This window comes from Lycium barbarum, chromosome 11 (genome assembly GCF_019175385.1).
Source record: "Lycium barbarum isolate Lr01 chromosome 11, ASM1917538v2, whole genome shotgun sequence".
Lineage (NCBI taxonomy): Eukaryota > Viridiplantae > Streptophyta > Magnoliopsida > Solanales > Solanaceae > Lycium > Lycium barbarum.
This window is the reverse complement of record NC_083347.1, coordinates 118036982-118058550: the sequence shown is the minus strand read 5'-3', so window position 1 is coordinate 118058550 and position 21569 is coordinate 118036982. Positions and strand designations below refer to the sequence as shown.

At 32.5% G+C, this 21569-nt stretch overlaps 1 protein-coding gene and 1 long non-coding RNA gene across 4 annotated transcripts; one reads left to right on the top strand and one right to left on the bottom strand.

Annotated features, from left to right (window-relative positions):
- Nucleotides 1–1906: 1906 nt before the first annotated feature.
- Nucleotides 1907–12482, bottom strand: LOC132617153 (cysteine-rich receptor-like protein kinase 10). Of its 3 annotated transcripts, none has more exons than XM_060332100.1 (8): nt 11945–12482; nt 11222–11632; nt 10479–10616; nt 10264–10385; nt 9482–9692; nt 8575–8803; nt 7629–7779; nt 1907–2527 (listed from the first exon to the last, which is right to left on the bottom strand). In XM_060332100.1, exons 1-8 carry the CDS (start codon nt 12363–12365, stop codon nt 2195–2197), a joined length of 2016 nt encoding a protein of 671 aa, XP_060188083.1. In that variant the 5' UTR covers nt 12366–12482; the 3' UTR covers nt 1907–2194. The 3 variants fall into 3 exon arrangements, with proteins under 3 accessions (XP_060188083.1, XP_060188082.1, XP_060188081.1); XM_060332099.1 differs by having other exon boundaries at nt 8575–8809; nt 10264–10379; nt 11945–12480; XM_060332098.1 differs by having other exon boundaries at nt 8575–8809; nt 11945–12478.
- An 891-nt stretch (nt 12483–13373) lies between these two features.
- Nucleotides 13374–16330, top strand: LOC132617158 (uncharacterized). Its single transcript, XR_009573639.1, has 3 exons — nt 13374–13706; nt 14653–14703; nt 16055–16330. It is a non-coding gene; the product is annotated as an uncharacterized LOC132617158 (long non-coding RNA).
- Nucleotides 16331–21569: the final 5239 nt, after the last annotated feature.

Below are 21569 nucleotides of genomic sequence, written 5' to 3'. Positions count from 1 at the left end.
GGAGTCTGGAGAGGGTAAGCTGTACGCAGACCTTACCCCTACTTTTATGGCGTAGAGAGTTTGTTTTTGATGGACTCACTCTCGACTCAAAAAAAGTATAAACAAAACAGGGGAGAAAGGCAACACTCAAGCGCGTGAAGGCCTAACTATCACTCCCGTTTTGTGAAAATACAGTCGAGTTGGTCAAATATTTTAAATCAATCGACAACAAGCGCATAAAGGCCAACGCAGCATCGAGATGAGTTTTAATACAAAAGTGTGATACTTTAGGTAGGTAAATGGAATAATAGATAGTTGAGGTATGAAACTCGCAAAAATGTAATAGTTTAGATGTGATTTTGAACATTTAACTCTTTATGTATGTGTTCTAACAATACAAATAACCACAAAGTGATTGTAGTTTAGTGGTTAGGTGAAAATTTAGTGTAATTGACAGAGTGTAATTACACTCTCCAATTCTCAAGGGGGGGGGGGGGGGGGGGGGGGGGGCTGAGAATTTGGTGTAATTACACCCTGTAATTACAGAGTTACTTTTTAGTTTATTTCTTTTTTTTAATTTTATTTCTTTTCTTTTTTAATTTATATTATTTAATTTATTTTTTATTTTATTTTATTTTAATTTCTTTGCTTTTCTAATTTATTTTTCTTTGCTTTTCTAATTTATTTTTTTATTTCTATTAATTAATTATTTTTTATTTTTACTTTTTAATTATTTTTATTTTTTAAAAATGTATTTTCTTTTTATATTTCATTTCCTTTCTTCTCATTCCCAACTTTTACTTCATGTGGTTCCATGTAATTGCTCGTATTTTTTATTTTATTTATTTTATTCATTTAGCATAACCGTATTATTATTATTCTAATTTTGGAAACTACATCTCTTAATATTAGAAAGAATGAGTTATTAACAAATTTGGCATATAATGAGTGACGTTATTAAAGTAGAATTTTGTTGTGAATGTGGTTATAGACTTATATTTTCCCTTTCTTTTTGAATTATAGGAGTATTTACTTATGCTACGTTGGAACTTACTTATGTAATATTGGAATTTGGCATAAGAGTATTATGTTAAAAAAATTCTTTTGGATTTTGAATTTAAGTTATATTTTCGACTTTAATTTTTTTGCTTTAGTACTATTGACTTGTTATTTCACATTGCTTGTTGTTTATTTTTCACTTATAGTTGATGTAATTTTTGTTAAACATTTGAATAATATTGTGACATTATATTTATAAATATTTTTTTTTTCAAACATCAAATCCCATGATGTTCTCACAAAAAAAGTATGCTTTTAAGTTTTATAATCAATTAAAATAAAAATATTATTAATTTGAAATTATATATCAACTATTTTTTACAATATTAGTTACAAATATATGATTATTAATTAACATATTTTCAAGAAATAATGTGTTATTAAACAGCTAATTTAATATCATTTATAAAGGCACATATTTTTTAAATATTAATTTTAAATTTTTTATAGTTAAGTTTTATTTTTAAATTAAACTAACTGTGTAATTACACTTGTGCAACCAAATAGCACGGTTGTAATTACACTGTAATTACATTATAACAAACAAACATGTCACTGTAATTACAATACTGTGTAATTACTAGACTGTGTAATTACTAGGGCAGTAATTACACCAATTCCAATTACCAGGTGGCTATCCAAACTGACCCTAATTAAACATCTAATTCTGAGACAATATCAGTATGCTTTGAACAACTAACATAGATTTAAGTTTTAGCACTTCAATTATGGCAGGCCATCAAGTTGAAAGAACAAATATCCAGATATCATTCTTTGCCAGCAAATATGAAGATTTAATTTTTATAGGAGTCTAATTAGATCAATGCAGCCAACAATTTCACATTCAGATTTAACTGAGTCGAATTGATATCTTAAATTTTCATCTTCTTATAAAGTCAGGAAAAAAAGTACCAAAGGTTTAGATACAACTATGAATTTGAAAAAGGATTCTGTATGAATAGGGACCAAAATTAAAGTCCATACCACATAACATGGTACACCTGAAATGATGAAATACACTTTTAAGTTGTAACATAGTTTACCCCCTTATTCCTCAATATAACATATAAAGTTTTATGATAGTACATAGATTTTTTTACACCATCAGGTTAAGCTGACTTGTAACGGGCAGGTGTTCGTTCATCATTGTATCCATCTATCTTGGCTCCAATTCTGTAATGGATAAATCATTCGTGGACAATAATGGTATCGATTTGCTAGTTGAATATTGATCCGACTCTAGCTCCTTTGGAAACATCTCTGATCGACTATGAAAAAAGAATGCAGGTTGTTGAGGTGCCGGCTTGGTGACAGAGTAACTATTAAGCATGATCACCACAGATGCCATTGTAGGTCTTTCATCAACATCTTCTTGAACACATAACAACCCAATATGTATACATTGTACGACTTCATTTCTTGAATATGAGCCTCCAAATGTTGGATCCATTATGTTCAATGGCGTCCCGTCCCTCCAATTCTTCCAAACCTACAAGATTTATCCATTAATGATTCAAAATTAGCATCAGCAAGAGTTGCATTTATAATGAGGGAAAGGTCCAAGTATACGTCTTATCCTATATATGCCCTCCATTTAACTTTGGACTCATAAGAGTCGCACCATTACTTTTGTCTCAAATATGCCCCTCCTAGTAACAATTTTCCATTGTGGAGAGATTGACATGAGCTGCTGAAGCGCAACCAGAATTTAAAGTTTATGAATTTTGGATTCTGATCTTATAAAGTTATTGGGTTCTAAATTAATAATCTGTACATATTCAGTAAATTTTTAAGATAGGATACAAAGGTTTGAACCAAAGTTAATGGGTACGACCGAACCTGTAGCCGATACTCTAGCTCCGTCCTTGTTGATTTGGCTAGTATTGTGAAAGTCATATAGGGGTATATTTGGACTTTATTCAATATTTTAGGGGTATATATGAACCTCAAATTATTGTTGAGAGTATATATAGAACAAGTAGACAATTTATGGGTAAATTTAGATCTTTTGTCTGTTTGCGTGGCTCCCCCATGACAAGTACCAGAGCCAAGCAAGACAACCGTTAGAGGGAGGGACAAATATGAGACAAAATTAGCGATGAGGGCTTTGATAATCATCATATATTATTAAAAGTGGAAAGCTCTTAAGTGAAAAGTCAGATTACCATAATGCCCATAGAATGTTAAACAACCTTTTTACCCTTCAATCAAACACTATTCCTATTAGACTAATGTAAAAAGTCGTAAAAAGGCTTCACAATAAATATAGTATTAGGAATCATAACCAGCACGCCCTTTATCAAACATTGCTCTATAATTAAATCTAATTCCTACACGACCTTAATTGTATAGTCATGCTTTTTTTTTTTCCAATGAAAACTGAAAAGAATACAAATAGGTAAATGACCAGTTAGAAGTTAAAACCCAAGAAAGTCTAGATACAGTGTATTAAGACAAATTAAGCTAATGTTATTTAGTGATGATGCTTAGAATTCTAAGTAAATGAGCGTACGTTTTGGGAGTCCAATTTAACGGAGGTAGCAAAAATAATTGGTTGCACTAAAATAATAAGAATCGGATGTAGTCACTGCAATATTTGAAGGGAACAACAATTAATGATGAACTCCATGATTCAAAACTTTCAGTTTACCTTTTTGAGATCTTATCCTTTTATTTTGTACAGAGGTACTGATCTACACCAAATATTTCTATGCTAGGTATGTCCCCTAAATCCTGTATTACATCTCTAAGAATTTTGAAGGTCTACATATCATATATTATTAAAAGTGGGAAGCTCCTTAGTGTAAAGTTGGATTACCATTTCGCCCCTGTAGTAAATTAAAATCTAATTAAATTTATAATCAAATAGTAAAATTTTAATGCAGCAAATCAAAATCTGATTAAGTACTCTAATTAGCAATAGAGACTCTGGTTACATTGGGTCATATTAAATGATGAGTTATTAATACAATCGAACGTGTTCCTTGAATTATTTCACAGCCTATTCACCTCCTAGCTTAATTTTGATGGACTTAATTTAATTCCCTTTAGAAAACTACATTATCCCTTCATAATTTGGTACATGAACCAGTTTTTCTCCTACATAAATTTTGTATACCTATCCATTATTCTAAGTAGAAAAGAATTCAAAACAGTAAATGACTTCCTTGAATTAATTCAATAAAGTAAATACATCGTATTAAGACTACTGCAAACCTTAGTGATGCTTGGAATTCTGACCCTTCTATTTTATAGTTCCACCGAACGTTTATGTACAATTTTAAAGCTAGATGTTGGGATGAAGACGCGTCCCCTTATATTGCTGATTTCTTCCATTCCTACTTTTTCTTAGGATTCTTATATATTGGTTATATTGCATCTTTGTTTTCAGGGGAAAATTGATGAATATACCCGAATAATATTCTCACAATCTCATCTTTTTAGTTCATGAAGTTCTTTTTTCCCATGTTTTTCTTAAAGCTTTTCTTACAGTTCTTTATTCCTGACAATGTTGTTGTTTGATTACTATATTTTTTTCAGGATATAGAGATTGTGATCTTTGTACTTCCCGCAACCTGTAAGTTCAGTTTTCATATATTGTTACTGGTTTTGTTGTAGTTGAATCTAATTTTTAATTACTGGCTGAGCAGTACTGTCAATATGTTGTTTTTAAATTAAAAGAATTAAGATTGCACTGTTTATATACGCCGTGAAGAGCAGCTTTCTTTCGGTAGTCTTTTGTGTGAATGCAGGGGCGGATCTAGGGGGACCGAGGGTGTTCACCTGAACCCCCTCGGCAAAAAAATTGCACTGTATATATATGGTAATATGTACATTTATAGCTTTTGAACCCCCTAAACACAAGACTAAAGGTTGGTTCAATGTTTTCGGGTTCAAAATTCACCTTGAGGTTTCATGTTTAATTCCTAGACACAAACATTTTTATTTTTCGAACACCCTAAGTGAAAACCTTGAATCCGCCACGGTGTGAATGGGCGCACAGATAAATGTTGCTACTACTTATTTGCATGAAATCTAAAGTATGTTTTTTAATCTTGATAATCTCAATTTTTGTCATGAAGTTATTTTTTCCCATGTTTTTCTTAAAGCTTTTTTTACAGTTCTTTATTCCTGACAATGATATTGTTTTCTTTAAACAAAAAAAGAGTATCTGCTTATTCTGGATGCTTTCAGCTATAAATTACATTTACTTTATAAAAAAAAGTACTCCTGCTAACTGATTGCTATATTTTTTTCAGGATATAGAGATTGTGATCTTTGTACTTCCCGCAACCTGTAAGTTCAGTTTTCATATATTGTTACTGGATTTGTTGTAGTTGAATCTAATTTTTAATTATTGGCTGAGCAGTACTGTCAATATGTAGTTTTTAAATTAAAAGAATTAAGATTGCACTATTTATATACGCCTTGAAGAGCAGCTTTCTTTCGGCAGTCTTTCGTGTGAATGCAGGGGCAGCTGCATCTAGGGTGGTCAGGGGTATTCACCTGAACCCTATTTTTAATTATTGGCTGAGCAGTACTGTCAATATGTAGTTTTTAAATTAAAAGAATTAAGATTGCACTATTTATATACGCCTTGAAGAGCAGCTTTCTTTCGGCAGTCTTTCGTGTGAATGCAGGGGCAGCTGCATCTAGGGTGGTCAGGGGTATTCACCTGAACCCTTCGGCAAAAAAATTGTACTGTATATATAAGGTAATATGCACATATATAGATTTTAAATTCCCTAAACACAAGACTAAAGGTTGGTTCTATGTTTTCGGATTCAAAATTTACCTTGAGGTTTCATATTTAATTCCGAGACACATACATTTTTATTTTTCGAACACCCTAAGTGAAAATCTTGAATCCTCCACTGTGTGAATGGGCGCACAAATAAGTATTGCTCCTACTTATTTGCATGAAATCTAAAGTATGTTGTTTAATCTTTGATAATCTCAATTTTTGCATGCTACCGAATTAAAATTACCACCAGTTCGGTTTAATAATATTTGTTTCTTAAAAAGTACTTCGACATATATTTTCGTCGTCTCATTACAGCTCAGTTTGCACAACCATTTATGTCAAACCATTCTGATTCACGTGGGACCATCAGAATTTGCAATGAGATTAATTTTTGCGACTTACAAGTTTTAATCTTTGGGAAAAATTTGAATTTGCCTAAACTCTAAGATGTTTACCATCTTACTGTTCTATTAAAAGATCTCAATCGGATCATTGCCATAAGAGATTTAGAAAAAAGAATTTTAATATAGGCAGTTCTAATCTCTTTCTTTTTTCTTCAGCTTTTAAGCATTTTATATATAGATTAATTAAATCATGTAATTAACTAAATTTTATTGTCCAATTATACATACTTTGGACAATATTCAATCATGTTGAACTCAACTACCAAGTTTCTGATAAAGTATATGTAACATTCATCATTTTCATGAGTTTATACTCTACTCGTTTGTTTATCTTTTGTCACTCAAAAATATGTTCTAATGATCTTATATGGTTATATAAAACATCGTACTAAATAATCTAAGATACACGTGCAACGCACGTGCCGAGAACTAGTATATATATATGCTCAAACCCCATTTAAATATTTCATCTTGAGTAGTTTAAACTTTAATTAAATTGCTATTTTCTTCCCTTTTTTTCCCATCTTTTGTTGGGCGTTTTTTTATGATTTCTGGTTACGTTGTATCTTTGTGTTAAGGGTAAGAATTAATGAATATACTCAACACTACTTTCAAAATATAATACGTGGTTTTTTAAGTTCATGTAATCTTTACCTTACTTTTTTAATTTTACCTTTTTTTTTTTTTTTTTTTTTTTTTTTTAAATCAATCCACTAGGCAGTGCCTAGGGCTAATTTTTATTAATCAATAAAAACAAACCTCAAAGAGAAGAGTAAAAGCAAGAAGGGATATAAAATATTTTGGGGAGGGAAAATAATTTTTCTTTCATTTGGGATATAAAATGCAAAAAATTTTCTCAAAACAAAGAAATGTGATAAATAAGTGGATATTAAAGAAAAGGTGGGTACTTTTTTTGAAATTCTTTTTTTAGTTCGATATAAATAGTTAATTGAGATTGATATACTAATACATCACAGAGAGCAGCTTTAATTATTTGATAATGAAGCAAAGCTCAACACTCTTGGCCAGCCAAGAAGGAATTTGTGGAGGGCAAAAGACAGGAAGAACAATAAACAAAAGAACTTTTATCATAAATTTCTATTATATGTCGTTGAAACATTAAAAGAAAAAAGCAAGAACATTGTTAAGTATTTGCTATAACAATCTTATTTTGATAACAAATTTTAGGTGTTCAAACGATATCTAATCATTTTACGTTCAACAACTAAGTTGGTCGAATAAACTCACAATTAATCAATTCGAGCTTGTAGATCTCTCCCTTCAAATGTAGTGTATCTCATCACAAACATATTCCAATATTACTTGTATAATTTTAAAATATTTGTACTATTATCATAGGATACACATGCAATGCACGTGACGAGAAACTAGTGGGACTAATATGATAAAAATAGTAGCTGTATTTATGAATGTGAACTCACATAGCTAAGAAGGTCTTGAGCTCCATCTGATTGGTAAAATGAACTATTCTTCTTTCCACTTATGATCTCCAGAAGTAGAACACCAAAGCTGAAAACATCGGATTTAACAGAGTATTGTCCGTGCATAGCATACTCCGGTGCCATGTAACCACTACATATATAGCACAACAAACAAGTAGGAAGGTTAGCTAGAAAAAGGATAACTTCTAACGAAAATGACATTTAACCGCTTTCAGATTCTAAGTAGAAGCCGCAAGTGTGACCATATTGAGTGATTCAATGGACAATTTGTAATAGTGGAGGCGCAACTATCAAGGTATTGTCCACTCTGACTTGACATTTAAAGTCTCAGTTTTATTTCCTTCGACTTTTACCTTATAAGACACCTCAACTTTTGAATACTGAGCTTACCCTTATAGCTCCTAACTTTCTCCTCCCTTTTCGATGTAAAATTCGCCTAAGGCAAGCTTCATAGAGAATTCCCTTTCAAGTTCAATCGCTAATGTTGTGTGAGCAGTTACACTCACCCTTCCTTAAGGACTCAACGTTCTTGATTAGGGGAAATACTGGCTCTGCTACCACTTGTAATGGTCTCGGTCCAACCACCAAGGTACTGTCTGCTCTATCCAACATTTGAGGTCTCACGGTTTTGTCTCACTGGGACTTTAACCCAAAAGGCGTCTCGATAGTTGAATCCTGAACTCATTCTTTTGTGGCCCCTAACTTCCCCTTTCCATTCCGATGTAGAGTTTGCCTAGGGTAGCTTCACAGTCAAGTTCATCCCAATGGTCCGTAGACTAATACACAATTAGAACGTAAATGTGTATAGGTGACAATGTGGAACAAGAAAGAGGAAAAGGGGGACAACAAACATCAGCACAATCTATCTAGCTAAGGTCAACTAAGACAAGAAACTAAGATATATCAACATGTATTCAAAACTTACTATGTCCCAACAATCCTGTTAGTAATTTCTGCAGTTTGATCACCAAATATTCTTGCCATTCCAAAATCTGATATTTTGGCGTTCATTTCTTCATCTAAGAGTATATTGCTTGCTTTGAGATCACGGTGTATTATTCTTAGACGAGAATCCTCATGAAGGTAAAGTAGTCCGCGTGCAATCCCTCCTATAATCTTGTAACGTCTCGACCAATCCAGTAATTGCTGCATATCTGGATCTAAAAGTTTATCAACAACAGAGTTTTATTTAGGCAAAATGGATGTAAAATCCAACTGTATAAATGAAAATTAAGAAACAGCCAATGACAACTTAGACTAAGGGTGTGTTTGGTACGAAGGAAAATGTTCTCTTGAAAAATGTTTTCCCGCTAAATAAGTGATTTCTTACTTATATTCTTGTGTTTGTTATGTAAGCAGAAAATATTATTCCAATAACATTATATATAATCTAGACAAATACTATGGGAGGAGGAGTGGGGGGTGGTGGGAATGGGGGCTACAAGGATTGTGAAATGCCATTTGTGGAATTTGTTTTTCATACTTCCACTAGGGAAGTTATTTTGCACATTTTTAAAGAACTCCTTTTCCTAGAGAAAATTCCAAAAATTTTGACCAACCAAACATGGGAAAATTGAAAAGCATTTTCCGGAAAATGTATTCCTCAATACTAAACACACCCTAAGAAAATGCATTTTTCTGATAGGCCCAAAAAAAATGCAGCCCGGTGTACTAAACTCGCATTATGCACATGCTCCTAATAAGGGCCGGACCACATTGGTTCTATTGTACTCAGCCTTACAGCTTGCATTTCTGCAAGAGGTTGTTTCCACATAGACAATTGTAGCAACACAAACGATAAAATGAATTAATTTTAGCAGATTGAAACCAACCAAATAAGAAATAGTCGAGGCTTTTGTTGGGGACAAATTCATAGACAAGTATCTTTTCCTCTCCTTCAAAGCAATATCCCAAAAGTCTCACTAAATTTCTGTGTTGAAGCTTCGCAATCAATACGATCTCATTCTTAAATTCTTCTGCACCTTGACCTGAGCTCCCTGATAGCCTCTTCACAGCTATTTCTTGTCCATCAGGAAGTTTACCCTGAGATTGTAATAAGATATTTGCAAGTTAACAAGACATGGTAAAGACTAAAAATGTACAACATCAATTTTTTTTAATTTTTTTTTGACAACTGAGAAATGCCGTGACCAGTAGCGCACGGTTAAGAACTATCGATACTGATCCGTGTTATGATTTTTTTGAGAGAGATGTAAGCAATGGGTAGAAATATGAATGAAAATCCGTCATAAATTTCATTTATTATAGGCCTTTATATAGCTACATAAACCAAATATTGGAATCCTCGTGCAACTAAAGTATTAGACGCTTACTTAAACTAAGAAACAAATATTCTACTAAATCAACTATTAGACTCCTCCTACAACTAAACAACTAATTATCCAAGAAAAGGTAGCAGTAACAGATGCAATATTCAACAGTCCGACAGTCTCCTTCTACCCTTCACACTTAAAACTAGGCTTTTGTCTGTGGCAGGGTTCGAACCTGTGACATGCAGCTTACCGGCACACCTCATTGTTGCCCTCTTACCGCTAGACAAAGTCCTGGGGACAAAAATGTGCAACATCTTGCATTCTTTTAAATTAAACTTTACCTTGTATACAACACCAAATCCACCTTCACCAATTCTATTATCGGCTGAGAAGTTAGTTGTGGCAACTCGAATAGTGTTCAAGTGATATTGCAAGGATTCAGCAGTTGAAATGTCATCTGCATCTAGACAACAAAGAAAAGTCCGAAAGTTTCAACAATGACTTATAAGTATTCAACTCGAATATTGTTCAGCCTATGGAACTTTACAGTCTCTACCTGTTATCTCTTCTACACCATTGAATTCTTGCGATGCTCTACTTCTTATCCAACAGAAACCAAAAATGAATAGTAGAATTAAAATAGCAATTGGAACAACTATGGCAATGATTACTCCAGATGAAATTCCCCCTTTTCCTGCATCAGTTGAACAATGTGTTGTTCAAAAACAATAAACTTAAAGTGGGAATATATTTTCTAGTTATTTTGATTTTATCCAAATATAGGGATAGTTGACATAATTTTTTGTTTACAAAATTTAGTTTCATAATTTTGCTGTAATAGACCCCTAGTTAGATGACTATCCGTGAAATTAACTGTGGATCCAGTTCCTCAGCATACTCACTGCTTTCCCTTTGAATACATATTTGCATATGAATTTATAACAAATGTGTTGTTGAAAAAAAGTAGTGGATATATGGTACTCGCCAGTGGCATAGCTACATAGACTGAAGAGTGGTTAGTTGAACTCTTTTCATTAGAAAACAATATTGCGTATACAGATTAACAATTACGGTTTATAGAGATATATCAGATTTTGAACACCTTTAACGAAGTTCGTGGCTTCGCCACTACTTGCCTATTAGATTTTAAAAAATCAACCTATGAGAACAAAACTATTATCCAACCAAGGGAACTCACTGAAAACAAGTTACCTTCTTTGCTGTCCTGTTCCGAATGGAAATTGAGCTCAATCAAGTAACTCAACCAGTCAATTAAAGAACAGTGTGTGAAGAAATTACCTCTATCGCTGCTTGTAGCATTGGACACTGGAGGAGGAGGAGGAGAGCGGCTAACTGGTGCCGGAGGTGGTTGCGCAACAGCAGTAACGTTGTAAAAAGAGTACGTCTCATACCTAACGAAACAGCTTGGTAAAATAACTTGACCGCCTTTCTTGCCATCACTCGGCATCTTCCCAATAGCATTGCTTAGGCAATTACCACAAGAAGATTCAGACAGATCTGGGGTGCACTGCGCAAGTGAATAAACTGTCTCAAGTGATGAAAAACTGGCTTCTTTAGTAGCAAACTTTTTCCCCGACCGATCATTTTCCTTTGCAGCCACAGTTGCTATTTCTTTCATCGTGTTTCCGAGTACTGACAAGAACCTTTTCGGTTCACTAACATTTTGCGTATTGAACAAAATGAGTCCACCTGATTCATCCACAGTGCAAGAAATAGATCAATTTCAGAAAGGTTAAATATGTAACAAACTCTGACAGGTGGATTTAGTAAGAGCTACGGCCAAAAAAAGATTTAACCAAAAACATCAAGAAAGTCGCGTCAAATCATAGAAACTGCAACATCAAAAATGTATAGACACCGGAAATTCACGAAAAATAACAAAAATTGCACCTCTAAAAGCTATGCCGGACATAAAAAAATAGGCAATAGACAACAAAAACTGCACCAAACGGCAGAAATAGACAAATAATAGCAAAACGAAACTGTGCAAAATGGATCCACCTGATAGATCCTCTGTGGCAAAGATGGATTGATTCGAGTAACGCAACAAGCATTCGTCGTACCAGATGGAAGCAACTTTTTCTTTTGGACACTTTTCCAAGATTTCTTTACAGGCTGTTGATACACAATTTTGACAATTATTAGGTGAAACATCTCCTCTGCATAAAAACAAGCCATAAGCTATATCGGACCCCGTGTGACCAGCTGTGAAGTTGTAAAATCCACTAGGCCTAGAAGCATTAGAGGACAAAGATGATAAGAGAACTTTGAGATTAGAGCTGTAGGTGCTGTTGGGACTGTAAGAAGTTGTGTTCGGGCAGACATATGTAAGAGGAGCAGAACTAATAACTTGGCTGAAAATCAAGAAGATGTTGCCACATAGTACTAGAAGAAATCGGATAATATTGAAGTTCATCATCATGATATGTTAGTATAATTAGGGGACAAGCTCGGATTATTTATTTATTTATTATTTGACAGAGCCATGTGAAGATACAGTAATGACAAGGTTGTTGGTGTGTTGATTGTATTTATGAATTATGAGGCGGCTATATTTTTTAATGTACTGATGATGACTGAAGTGAGATGGTGACCATTACTTGGGTGAGGTTCTATCCTGAGTGAGGCACAACTATTACTAGTTGGGTGCATCATAATTGTTTAAGATATTGTTGAGTGTCACTGTCTAATTTTTTAATTCTTTCATGATTTGGTTAAAACCCGATTCAAATCGAAAATGGAATCAAATCGATTAAATAAGTGATATTTTTTTCAGTTTGATTTGGATGACTTTTAATTTTTGAAAATGAGAATATTTGATTTGGCTCATTTTATTGAAAACAAACTGAATAAAAAATTAAACTAAATTGTCAAATTATTATATATATAATTTTTATAATTATTTACATGTAATATATTTCAGTAATTTTTATAAATAATTTTAAGTATTTTATACTCCCTCCGTTTCAATTTATGTGAACCCATTTGAATGTGTTATATCCCGTATATTTTTTACGTCGGATTATTTGTAAGCTGAGGTGGGGCCCACACATCGAGATTTTTTTTTGGACATCTGAAAAGTCATATGAATCACATATGTGAAGTTAAACACAACTCAAGAAGGACCCTTGGGCCAAATCAAAGTGGAAGTCCTCCAAACGAATATTTTTAAGAAAACGTTTTCGGGTGATCTGACTTGTAGGGGCAAAAACGGTATTATAAGTTTGGAATTTGGAAAAATATCAAGAAATAGAAGTTGTAGATAATTGAATTAGCTTTCCAACCATAGGTTGTGGGTTCCCAGGTGACATCGGTACAAGGAGATATGGATTTTTTAAGGTCGAAAGGTCAGTGGGCTAAGCCCAACTCGGGATCAACCGAGTTGGCCCAAAAAAATGAAGAAAAAAAAAATTAGGCCCAAAAGAGGGGTGGCCGGCCATACAATGGCCCAAGCCCATGGATTCTAATTAATTTCCATGTGATAATTAAATAAAAGGGGTCATTTAGTTGTCTTGAAACATATAGAAGTTTCAAGAACATTAGAAGAGGAGAAAAACAAAACAAATGAAGAGCAAAGGAGACATGGCATACGGCCATGCTCTCCAATTTTTGTCCCTTTGAAATCTTCTCCCAAAAATTATTTTCTTGTGGTATTCCTACTAATTCAAGGGTCCTTTACAACTTGGTGTAATTATTTTGGAAGAAAGAACACTTGTTTCTTCAAGTTGACAACTTGGTCAAGTGAAGAAGATTGTAGAAAAAGGTAAGAATTAATCCCTTTTTATTATGTTATGAAGGTTGGTTTATGTTGTAGTATGTAGAAATGAGTAGAATTTATGGAAATATGGAAGTTTACAAAGTGGGTGTGCATATATGTAAGCGGACATATATGTATATTGTTGTATAAATAATATGAGTTGAATTTTATGTTGTATTCTAGTTGTGGTTATGGTGAAATTTATATTAGAAATGGAAGAAAATGGTTCAAGTTGGCATGGAAAATTATTGGAAATAGTTATAGGAAATTATATGATTTTAATGAAGTTTTTATGTAATTATAGAAGTGGAGTTTTAAATGTGAATTATTATATTAGTTGGTGAATTTGGAAGGATAATAGTCCATATTGGCATGAAAGATTGGTTGTTAAGTGGTTATGAGAAGTTTTGTGATTTTATGGTAGATTTATGTAATTATGAAAATGAAATTATTAAGGTGCAAATTATGATTATGGTTGATGAAATTGGAAGATGGAAATATGTTAGGAATATGTAGATTGAAGATTAGAAGTTTTGGATGGATTATGATTTTGGTGGAAAGTTTGTATATTTTGTATATCTTGTGAATATTTGGTAGAAATGATATGAAATGCTTCCGAATTATATTGTAATGATCTTGATTAGTAATGAATGTAAAAACATTGAGATTGGTTTTGGAAATGTGAAGTTGGAATGAAAGCTATTGCATTATGTTGGAAAGAAGACTAGTTGTGTTATATTGTGTTTTGTAGTCATGGTTGTTGTCATTGTGTTGATAGTTTGGCCGGGTTGAATTCCCGGATTGTTGTTGATAAAAAAATTGGCTAAGTTGAATTTTGGGGATGGTGTATTTATAGGGGAGATGTTGCCCAAATTTTTGTAGACAAGTATTGGTTAAGATTGAAATCTTAAAGCCTTACAATTAACATTTGGTAATTGTGACCAAATTGTAGATTTTGGCGAACTTGAAACTTGATTTTGGAGACGTGTATGAAGCGGAAAAGGTATGTAAGGCTTCACCCTTCCTTCTATGGCATGTCTTAAACGTAATAAGTTGGGTACGAGCCTCGGGGACAACTCTATTTCCCGGGATCCGCACTTAAAGTTTTCCCTTTTTCATTCAGTAGAATTGAATTAGAAATTATGTAAAATATTGGAGAAACTTCCTAAACATCTAGAACTGGCATAAATATGACCCGACTACCTTAAAACCCTCACAAGTGACGTCATGAAATATAATGTACGTAAATTTGGTACGCCGCCTCATTTGACCCGAGGTGGGCCCATTGTTCCCGGATTTTCCCTATTGCTCCGTTTGACTTATTTTGGAGTAGAATCCAAAGGAAACTTTTGATCCTCGTTCCGATTATCAAACGATAAGTACTGTACCATTCTAATGGAAATATGTATATGTTTATAAAATATGTACATGATACACGTATATGTATATGATAAAAGATCCAGAGCGCTATAGTCGCTGATATGCGTACATGATACCAGTATATGTATATGATAAAAGATTCAGAGCGCTATAGACGCTGATATATGTACATGATGTATGCATATGTATACGGGGAAGATGGGAATAAGGGCAGAGCGTTATACACGCATATCCACCTGATCAGTTGGCATTACATGACATGATATCGTCCCGGACGCGGGATGCCCGGACGCGGGATGTGTATTTATGGCTAAATGGATCGGCTGCCGACGCCTCGGCAATATGACATGTTCTATTTTTATATATATATGAACAAGAAAAGATTTTCAACGGAAAGCTAAGCTATGATATGATACGCTATGATACGCTATGCCATGATATGATACGCTACGACAAGCTATGATATGATATGATAAGCTATGCTATGATATGACAAGTTACGCTATGGCATGATACACTATGACACACTATACTATGACATTGACATGATATAACCCGACACGACATGTTGTAGTAAGACATGACATTACACGATATAATATGCCATGATAAGACACGATAGGATACGACCTGATATGCCACGATAGGATACGACCCGATATGCCACGATAGGATACGATAGGGCACGATAGGACACGATACGACAAGATACGACATAATATAAGTTCTATTTTCTACGTTCATGGAGGGGAAACGTTTTTAAAAGGGAAAGACAAGCCATGCATGATAGCCGCCCAAAAAGGGGCCTTCCTATGTACAGGTTACTTTCTTGCCTCGTTATATGTCCTGTGACTCCATGATATTATTAATCGCACTCTATGTTATTGCTTGCATTGTCTTCCATGCCTTACATACTCGGTACACTATTCGTACTGACGTCCCTTCTTGTGGACGCTGCGTTTCATGCCGCGCAGGTCAGCAGACAGGTGGACTTGATCCTTAGGAGCTCTACCAGCGATACTCTACAGTGCTCCAGTTGTTCCGGAGCCTCACTTCCGCGGTACTATTTTGTGTATGTATATTCGGGCACGGCAGTACCCGGCCCTTTCTATGTATAAGTGTACTATGTCTAGAGGCTCGTAGACAGATATGCCCAGTCAGTCAAGTACAGTTAGATATATGGTGTGTTGGCATTTTAATGTTGTTGTATAAAGTGATAACGAAGTTTACTAGTCTATGTTCATAATGATGCTGCTAATGTTAATGTTAAAAATATATATATATATATATATATATATATATATATGGCACAGTTCCTACGGCCCGCTGAGAAGTAAAGGTAAAACGATAGATAAGGGGTGCTCGGTACAAGTATCGGGTACTCGTCACGGCCCCTAGTCGGGTCGTGACAGAATGAGCACGACATTTAATAAAGAGTGAAGACTTTTGAAACTTGTGGTTCAAAATAAGTGTTGAATATTTGTGTGGCTGTAAATCATTTCATAAAATGAATTTGTTTCCAAATTAGGAAAGAGGTCATTCATTTTGGCACAGACTAAAAAGGAAACAGGTTCACATAAATTGAAACAAAGAGACTATAAATTTTCATCAAAATTTTATTTTTACTATTAATTTTATCTCTAATAGACTAATAGATTTTAGGCCTTAAGCCCATTTCTTAAAAGAAAAAACATAAATCAAAATTAATTTATGAAAAAAAAATGAGATTTTTATTTAGATTCTTTTTTTATATTTCTTATAAAAATTAGTCACCTAATTAAATGCTCATTGATCTCAAGACATTCTTCATAATCCAAGGAAATTATAGCTACTATAATAAAAGGGCAGTAAATGATTATTGTTAGCAAATAATGAAAAATTGTTTTCTAGTTGTAGGAAAAAGAATAAAACTAACTAATGTCATTAGATTTTTAAAAATTAAAAAGATCGGCCCAAACCAACAACAATCAAACCCGATAAATGTGTATATATTTGCTTTGGTTTGGTTTTAATAATTAAAAATTGACTAAATTAATTTGATTTTAATTTTAACCAAAAACCGACCCAAAGCAAACAATGTACAACCCTAATCAAAACTTATATATTGATCACAAAAAAATCTACCCAAAATTCACTACAAGAACAAATAAAAAGGCCTAAAACTAATTAGATTGGCTAACTAAAAACCTCAAAAACCATTCTTCAATAATAAACCTTTGAAGAACGAAAATGTTCTAAATTATGTTGCAAAAATGATCCATGAACAGTTTTTGTAGAATTTTTAGAAAGCATTCAATAAAATGGAGAAATAAGATACTATGGAAGAGGAGTGAAAAAGGAAATTAATAGAATAAGGAAAAAGGGAGGTTAGTTGGGGAGAAAAGAGAGGACATGGTCTTTGATTGCTAGGAAAGTGGGACCTACATCAGCCATTTGTCAATAAAACAATGCCTCACACAAGTATGACTTGTCATTCCTCACACATAATAAAAATTTTCATTACTTGGAACTTTTCTTCGGTACTTTTCTGAGTCCGGAACCAAAATAACCAAAAAAAAAAAAAGGTATGAACTAAAATATCCCAGGAAAAAAAAGGGTACACAAGTATCTTTAACGCATGAAAATCATGCATTAAAGGACTTAACCGAGATGGACCCGTTAAGTCCTTTAACGCATGATTTTCATGCGTTAAAGGTATGCCTTATTTTATTTTTTTTCTTTCTTTCTTCCTTCCTTCCTTTCTTTCACACTTTTTTACATACTTTAGCCATAGATTAATCATGCTTCGAGATTCTAAAACTTAAATATTTTATATAGAACCCTATTTATTTTTGTGCGATTAATAAGGTAGGCTCAACACATCGAGGATACACAAAACTTTGGATTGTCGTTTTAGTGGTTGAAAAGTGCTCGAACTCCATTTTTGTTTGAAGACTTGTTATCATTAGTTTTAAGTTATTTATGTTTTAGGGTTTCACGTTATTTTTATATTAATGCGTAATTTTATTTTTAGTATTTCACAAATAAATAAATTAACAATAAATAAAAAATTAACAAATTAATAATTCATAATCAATTAACAAAATATTAATTCACAATAAATTATTTCTGTGTAATTTTTTTTTTTTGGCGTTATACCCTTCAACGCCCAACTAATTGGATTCCGCAACTTAAACAACTTCAAAAGTGGGTTTGGGTACCAAAATAATCCATTAACGAATAACGAACAATAAGCTAAATCCCGAATAACGAATAATAAACTAAATCTCGAATAACGAACGATAAACTAAATCCTGAATAACAAACGATAAGCTAACATTAACAGAATTTCCGAAAAGGATTAGTTAGTTAACATAATTTTTTGACGAAGGATTAGTTAGTTAATATAAAATTTTGTTCGTTATTACTTTAACTACATGAGTTAAGTAAATTATAATCAACAATAAAATATCATGGATTATTCAAAATAACTAATTAAATCCTCCATAACTTATCCTAGTTAAGAAAGTTCTAATTACAGAATTTTTTTTAGTTAATTTCAAGAATAACGAATAATTTAGTATTTACAAATACGACACCTCCATGGATCTCCGTTAATTATTTGTTATTATGGCATTGTTAATATTTGTTAATTATTTCATTGTTACTATATTTATTTCTGAAATTGTTTTTCCCATGTTAATTATTTGATTATCGCATGTTAATTGTTAAATAAATTAGTTCATTTTTTTACTAATAATATCTTCTCAACGCTCCCGCTGAGGTTTGATCCCCGGTGGATGAGATAAAAAAAAAGTCAAAAGCCAAAGGCTTTACCACCAAGCCAAGTTAGTTAAAGTAACAATGTAGACACTTTTTATTATTTTGTATGTTCACTAATGCTATCTAACTTGTTTTCTTAAATTGAATTTGGAACCTTGAAAACATCATTATCACGGGATTATGGAATTGAAATATATTTTTCGCCATTAGATTTAAAAAAGAAATAAATGAAAATTGCGCACAAATTTGGGGAAAATTTGAAATTGAATGGGACAACGGACGTTTTTGGAAAATTTGGGGCGGGCGAACAGCCTTGCGGCAGTTTAGACGCATAGATCTCGAAAAAAATACCCAAAATAAAAAAAAAATCACATCAAATGGACATCCGAGCGCAAAATTATGACTATTTAAAATTTCACCAACTTACAAATAAATTAGTGCGCAAAAGATTTTTTAATGGGTTATTTTGGTACCCAAATCTACTTTTTGGGTTATTTAAGTTGTGGACTCCAATTAGTTGGGCGTTGAAGGATATAACGCAAAAAAAAAATTACACATAAATAATTGATCATGAATTGATATTTTGTTAATTGATTATAAAAATAAAGTTATAATCACTAAAAATAAAGTTACGCATTAATATAAAAATAACGTGAAACCCTAAAACATAAATAACTTAAAGCTAATGACAACAAGTCTTCAAACAAAAATGGACTTCGAGCACTTTTCAACCACTAAAATGACAATCCGAAGTTTTGTGTATCCTCGATGTGTTGAGCCTACCTTATTAATCGCACAAAAATAAATAGGGTTCTATATAAAATATTTAAGTTTTGGAGTCTCGAAGTATGATTAATCTATGAGTAAAGTATGTAAAAAAGTGTGAAAGAAAGGAAGAAAGGAAGAAAGAAAGAAAGAAAGAAAGAAAGAATGAAAGAAAAAAAAAATAAGACATACCTTTAACGCATGAAAATCATGCGTTAAAGGTACTTTTGTACTTTTTTTTTTTTCCTGGGGTATTTGGTTCATATCCTTTTTTTTTTGGGTTATTTTGATTCCGGACTCTACTTTTCTCCACTGGTCAATTATTCACGCCATGAAAATCTTCCGATGTTTTTATTTCTGAATTTTCCTTATGTTCACACTATGGACCACATGTTCGTCATTGTAAAAACCCAATTTTTTGGCTGATGTTCTTATACGATTAGATTAGGTATAAGCACAGGCCCAACTCATGATGCATGTAAGTCATTTTTTTTGTGCATATTTCCCTTCAAACGCACTGGTCTTTAATTTTTACCCCTGAAATTATTGGTATTTAATTTTTGAAATTTGCTTTAAAAGGTGGCCGAAAATATTGAGTTCGAACTTCGCTCAGTCAAAAAAAAAAAAATTGCAAGGCAAATTGCCTTAAGGTCTAACTTTTGCCCGGATAAGCCTAATTTTGCTACGAAACTCTGCCTTGCGATTTTTTTTTTTTTTTTTACTGAGCTGGAGTTTGAACCCATAACCTCGGGATATTAGGCGAAGGGAAAAAATTAAAGACCACCCCTGAAATAAGGGCAATTTTGCAAATTGCTCCATGTAATTTAAAGCGATCTATATAAAACTTAAATCTTTCTTATTTGAATTCAACTCGTAATTAGTTTGTTCATTGTTTTTAAAACAACAAATATTTTTAGAATACCTGCAGCTGCAAGCTCCTCCTCAACTCTTCACATCAAATTTTGAAAGAGTAAATGCTCACTACATTCAAGCAGAACTTTAAAAAATTTATTTCTTAAATAAAAAGCTTGTTTTCTTAATTTTTGGCTAACTTTAACTTCAACTAATCTTACTTTTATTTACTCCCCTGTTCACTTTTACTTGTTTTTGTCTAACTTTAACTTCAACTAATCTTACTTTTATCTACTTCATCTTTCACTTTTACTTGTCTATTACACTAAAAATAAATTTTCACTTTTATTCGTCCACTTTAACATCTTTTATTAATAGAAAAAACCTTTTTTTTTCCTTCAGATTTTCAAATGTGTTCTAAACGAACCTCTCACTAATTCATCATTTCATATGCAAAACGTTAGAGAAATTTCATTTCAATTTTTTTTCACGTACACTTGTGTAACGACATTCAATATTTTCTAATAAGAAAGAATGTATAAAAATAAATTATAGTATTTTAAACTTAAATAAATACTCTGCTCTTATTCTTCAGCAAAAGCATGAAGTAATCATACAATATATCATTTTTAAATTGAAGTAAGTCTTTTTTTTAAGTTGGGGAGCAGAACATCTTACAGTGGTTAATTGTTGAAATTTTGGAATAATGTTATTCAAAACTAATATAAAATATATTTCTCTTGCTGGCATATAATTACTTTTGGTGTTTATTACTTTATTTGTGTCTCCCTTAAAAAAAAGTTACTATATGCTTATTAAAAATTAGCATTGCGTTATTTCAATATGGCATCTCTATTTTTATATTTTATATTATTAGCTTTTTAACATGTGAATAATATATTTTCTTTAATACTCGACATCATCATTGACCATCACTCCCCATTGATAAACACAATCTATCACGTTACATTTTATCACATTCTAGTTCATATTTTTATTTTTTTTCCATCACAAGATAATGAAATTTGGGTTAGAAATACATTTATATCTTAAAAGATGATATGAGATTTATTCCTATTTTTAGTTTAAATAAAGTTGATCCGAAAAGAA

Coding starts and splice junctions, on each gene's coding strand:
- LOC132617153 (XM_060332098.1), bottom strand. CDS start 12,365: ATGATGATGAACTTCAATATTATCCGATTTCTTCTAGTACTATGTGGC. Junction 11,633..11,944: donor TGCCACAGAGGATCTATCAG/GTGGATCCATTT, acceptor TGGATGAATCAG/GTGGACTCATTTTGTTCAAT. Junction 9,693..10,263: donor GATTTGGTGTTGTATACAAG/GTAAAGTTTAAT, acceptor TTACAATCTCAG/GGTAAACTTCCTGATGGACA.